The sequence below is a fragment of the Coptis chinensis genome, chromosome 3 (genome assembly GCF_015680905.1).
Source record: "Coptis chinensis isolate HL-2020 chromosome 3, ASM1568090v1, whole genome shotgun sequence".
NCBI lineage: Eukaryota > Viridiplantae > Streptophyta > Magnoliopsida > Ranunculales > Ranunculaceae > Coptis > Coptis chinensis.
This window is the reverse complement of record NC_141458.1, coordinates 64,283,906-64,287,536: the sequence shown is the minus strand read 5'-3', so window position 1 is coordinate 64,287,536 and position 3,631 is coordinate 64,283,906. Positions and strand designations below refer to the sequence as shown.

Sequence of the window (3,631 nt, the reverse complement as noted above, 5' to 3'; positions counted from 1 at the left end):
AATATAGCTTCCCTTTACCTAGAATCGACCGACTTGTGGACCAGACCTGTGGCCACGAGCTCCTGTCATTTATGGATGCATACAGTGGATACAACTAGATCCCACTCGCTGAAGAAGATCAAGAGAAAACATCATTCATCACAGAACAGGGAATCTACTGCTACAACGTCCTCCCGTTCGGCCTCAAGAACACTGGAGCGACCTATCAACGGCTCATCACTGACATGTTCCAGGACATGTTAGGTGACACCATGGAAGTTCATATCGATGACATGGTAGTCAAGAGCAAGAAAGCGGTTGACCACATCACTCAACTTGAGCATGCATTCTCCAGATTACGCCGAACTCAGATGAAGCTGAATCCCGAAAAATGCCTTTTTGGAGCGTCCTTCGGGAAGTTTCTTGGGTATCAGGTATCACAGCGAGGGATCGGGGCCAATCCAGACCAGATCCGAGCGTTCTTGGAAATGCCTGATCCAAAGACAAAGAAGCAAATACATAAACTATCAGGAATGGTTGTAGCACTCAACCGATTCATATCAAGGGCGTCAAACAAATACCGACCTTTCCTACAGCTTCTCAAAAAAGGAGAACAGTTCTCATGGAACGACCAGTGCCACCAGGCGTTCTCTACTCTCAAAGAATACTTGGCAACACCGCCCGTCCTAACAAAACCAACAGATGGGGAAACGTTAGGGCTCTACCTTGCGGTGTCAGACTTTGCAATCAGTTCGGTTCTCTTCAAAAGGGACAACAACTCAGAGAAACTGATCTACTTCACAAGTAAGACATTAACACCAGCTGAAAAGAACTGCTCTTACATTGAAAGAGCAGTACTCACATTGCTATACGCTGCGAGGAAGTTCAGGTCGTATTTTCAAGCACACCCAATCAAAGTACTCACCGACCTCCCATTGAAGAAAATCCTTATTAAAGAAAATAAGACAACTCACATGGCAATATGGGCAGAAGAGCTCGGGGAACATCACATCGAGTTTGTCCTGCGTACTTCTCAGAAAGGGCAGGTCGTTGCAGATTTTCTAATAGATTTTCTTGTTGACAACTGGAATTGGGAGCCAGAAACAGACATCCCATCCGTTAAAAAGCAAGACAAGTCCATCTGGTCACTCTTTGTGGATGGTTCTAACAACCCCAGAGGAAGTGGAATCGGAGTCGTCTTAGTATCCCCAGATGAAACTATGGTTAAGAAGTCAGATCGCATCGACTTTGCGACCTCTAACAACGAGGCCGAGTATGAGGCAGTAATCATGGGCCTCAGAATGGCACTACAACTCGGTGTATAGGAACTTCAAATCTTTAGTGACTCGCAACTGGTTATTCGCCAAATTGCTAAAGAGTACACTACCCATGAAGGTAACCTTTCTAAATACCTTCAAGTTGTTTATCAGTTACTTCTTTCTTTTAAGAAAGCCACCATACACCACTTATCTGGCTACTCAAACACCGAGCTGTGCCCCTAGACAATTACTCATCGACGTAATTGACCGACCTGCTTACCAAACTGAACACATCCTAGAAATCAGTGACCTGTGCCCACTCTCTGACAGTCAGATGAGTCAAACATGGATGCAGCCCCTCATAGAGTACATCCAACATGGTACAATCCCAGAAGAGCGTACCAAAGCCAGACAAGTTCAATATCAGGCACGTCGTTACTACCTAATCAACAACAAACTATTCAGAAAGTCTGCTGGTGGACCTCACTTGAGGTGCATAAGCCTAGAACAAGGTCAGTTAATTTTTGCAGAAATCCATGAGGGTGAATGCGGGAACCATGCAGGAGGTCGCTCCTTGGCTCACAAAGCGATCTCCCAGGGTACTTCTGGCCACGAATGCAGGTCGATGCCAAAAAGTACGTACTTAATTGCATCAAATGCCAGACTTTTGGCCATAATATCATTCAGCCAGCTCGCGAGGTAATCAACACTGCCATCCCTTGGCCATTTCACATGTGGGGTTTGGATATCATGGGATCATTCATCCCACAAAAAACCACTGGCTTTCGGTTCGTCTTGGCCGCAACTAATTACTTTATTAAGTGGGTCGAAGCAATCCCCTTAGCTTATGTCAAAGAGTCCCACGTCAGAAACTTCATCTGGACACACATCATCACCAGATTTGGCTTGCCACACACATTGGTGATGGATAACGATTTCCAGTTTAAGGGAAAAATAGTCAAGGAGTTTATGGCCAAGTGGAAGATCGTTCATGCATTTTCCACTCCCCAGTACGCCAAAAGCAATGTCCAAGCGGAAGCTAGCCATAAAGCAATCTTGGAGAACTTGAATAAAAAGATTGAAAAGAACAAGAGCCAATGGCCAAATCAGTTAGAGAACATTCTGTGGGCTCACCGAACTACAGCTCGTTCTAGCATAGACGAGTCACTATTTTCATTTTGCTATGGCACAGAAGCCGTTATTCCTACCGAACTGACAGTCACCACGATTCGGTCAGAACTCGTCGAATATGGACAAAATGACTCCGTCCTAGCTCGAGAGGTCAACTTACTGAAAGAACGCTGCGACCTAGCAGCCATCGAGTGGCATCCTACCATCAGACTCTAAAGAAGTCATACAATAAGCGAGTCAATCCTCAATCCTTTCAACCTGGTGACCTGGTTCTGAAAAAGATTCAAGATGATTCTAAGCTAGCACCAACATGGGAGGGTCCCTACATAGTGGAACGCGTTGTCGGCAAGGGAGCGTACTTGATCAAGACCCAAGAGGGGAAACCATTACCACGTGTTTGGAACACTTACTTGTTAAAGAAATTTTATCAATAAAAGAGTAATGTGTTGCAATCTATATTTCAATTTACTGCAAAATTACGTATACTGTACTTATGTTATTTATCACCACCTACTCTGTTCAAGTTCATCAACAGACATGGAACTTATGATGAAATAGCCACCCAGCACACGCGAGCCACAAACACTCTCATGAGTTTAAATGTTCCCTAACATGCTCTCCGCAAGCAACATGCTTTCTTAAGCTAACACGCTCTCCGTGAGCAACACGCTCTCCACGAGCAACATGCTTTCTTAAGCTAACACGCTCTCCGTGAGCAACACGCTTTCTTAAGCTAACACGCTCTCCGCGAGCAACATGCTTTCTTAAGCTAACACACTCTCCGTGAGCAACACGCTTTCTTAAGCTAACAAGCTCTCCGCGAGCAACACGCTTTCTTAAACTAACACGCTCTCTGCGAGCAACACGCTTTCTTAAGCTAACACGCTCTCCGCGAGCAACACACTTTCTTAAGCTACCACGCTCACTCGAGGCTAACAGGCTCCATAGCCTATACAGTTCTTACTAGTTGACGACCTATAACTCTAGGATCAACTAAGTGAGAACGCTCTCTACGAGCAAAACACTTCCTTAAGCTAATTTTAAGGCTTCTTAGCCCCTACATGCTTTAATTATTGTGGACAAAACAATAGGTACAAGCAGTTAAGTATAAGCAAATGACATGCACTCCATAAACATCCATAATTTGAACTGCCTGAACAAACTCAGGAAACCAGTTCACAAATCCACCGATCTGCTGGGACTACCTAGAAATCCAGATCAATCTTCTTACAACTTTTGAAGCTGTCGAACTGCCACTTGCG

The 3,631-nt window shown here is 44.8% G+C and overlaps 1 protein-coding gene across 1 annotated transcript; it reads left to right on the top strand.

The window, feature by feature from the left end:
• The first annotated feature begins 2,162 nt into the window (after positions 1-2,162).
• LOC147510397 (uncharacterized) lies at positions 2,163-2,585 on the top strand. The gene has a single exon (XM_086598121.1). The coding sequence runs from the start codon at positions 2,163-2,165 to the stop codon at positions 2,583-2,585; it is 423 nt and encodes a 140-aa protein (XP_086454247.1).
• The last annotated feature ends 1,046 nt before the right edge of the window (positions 2,586-3,631 follow it).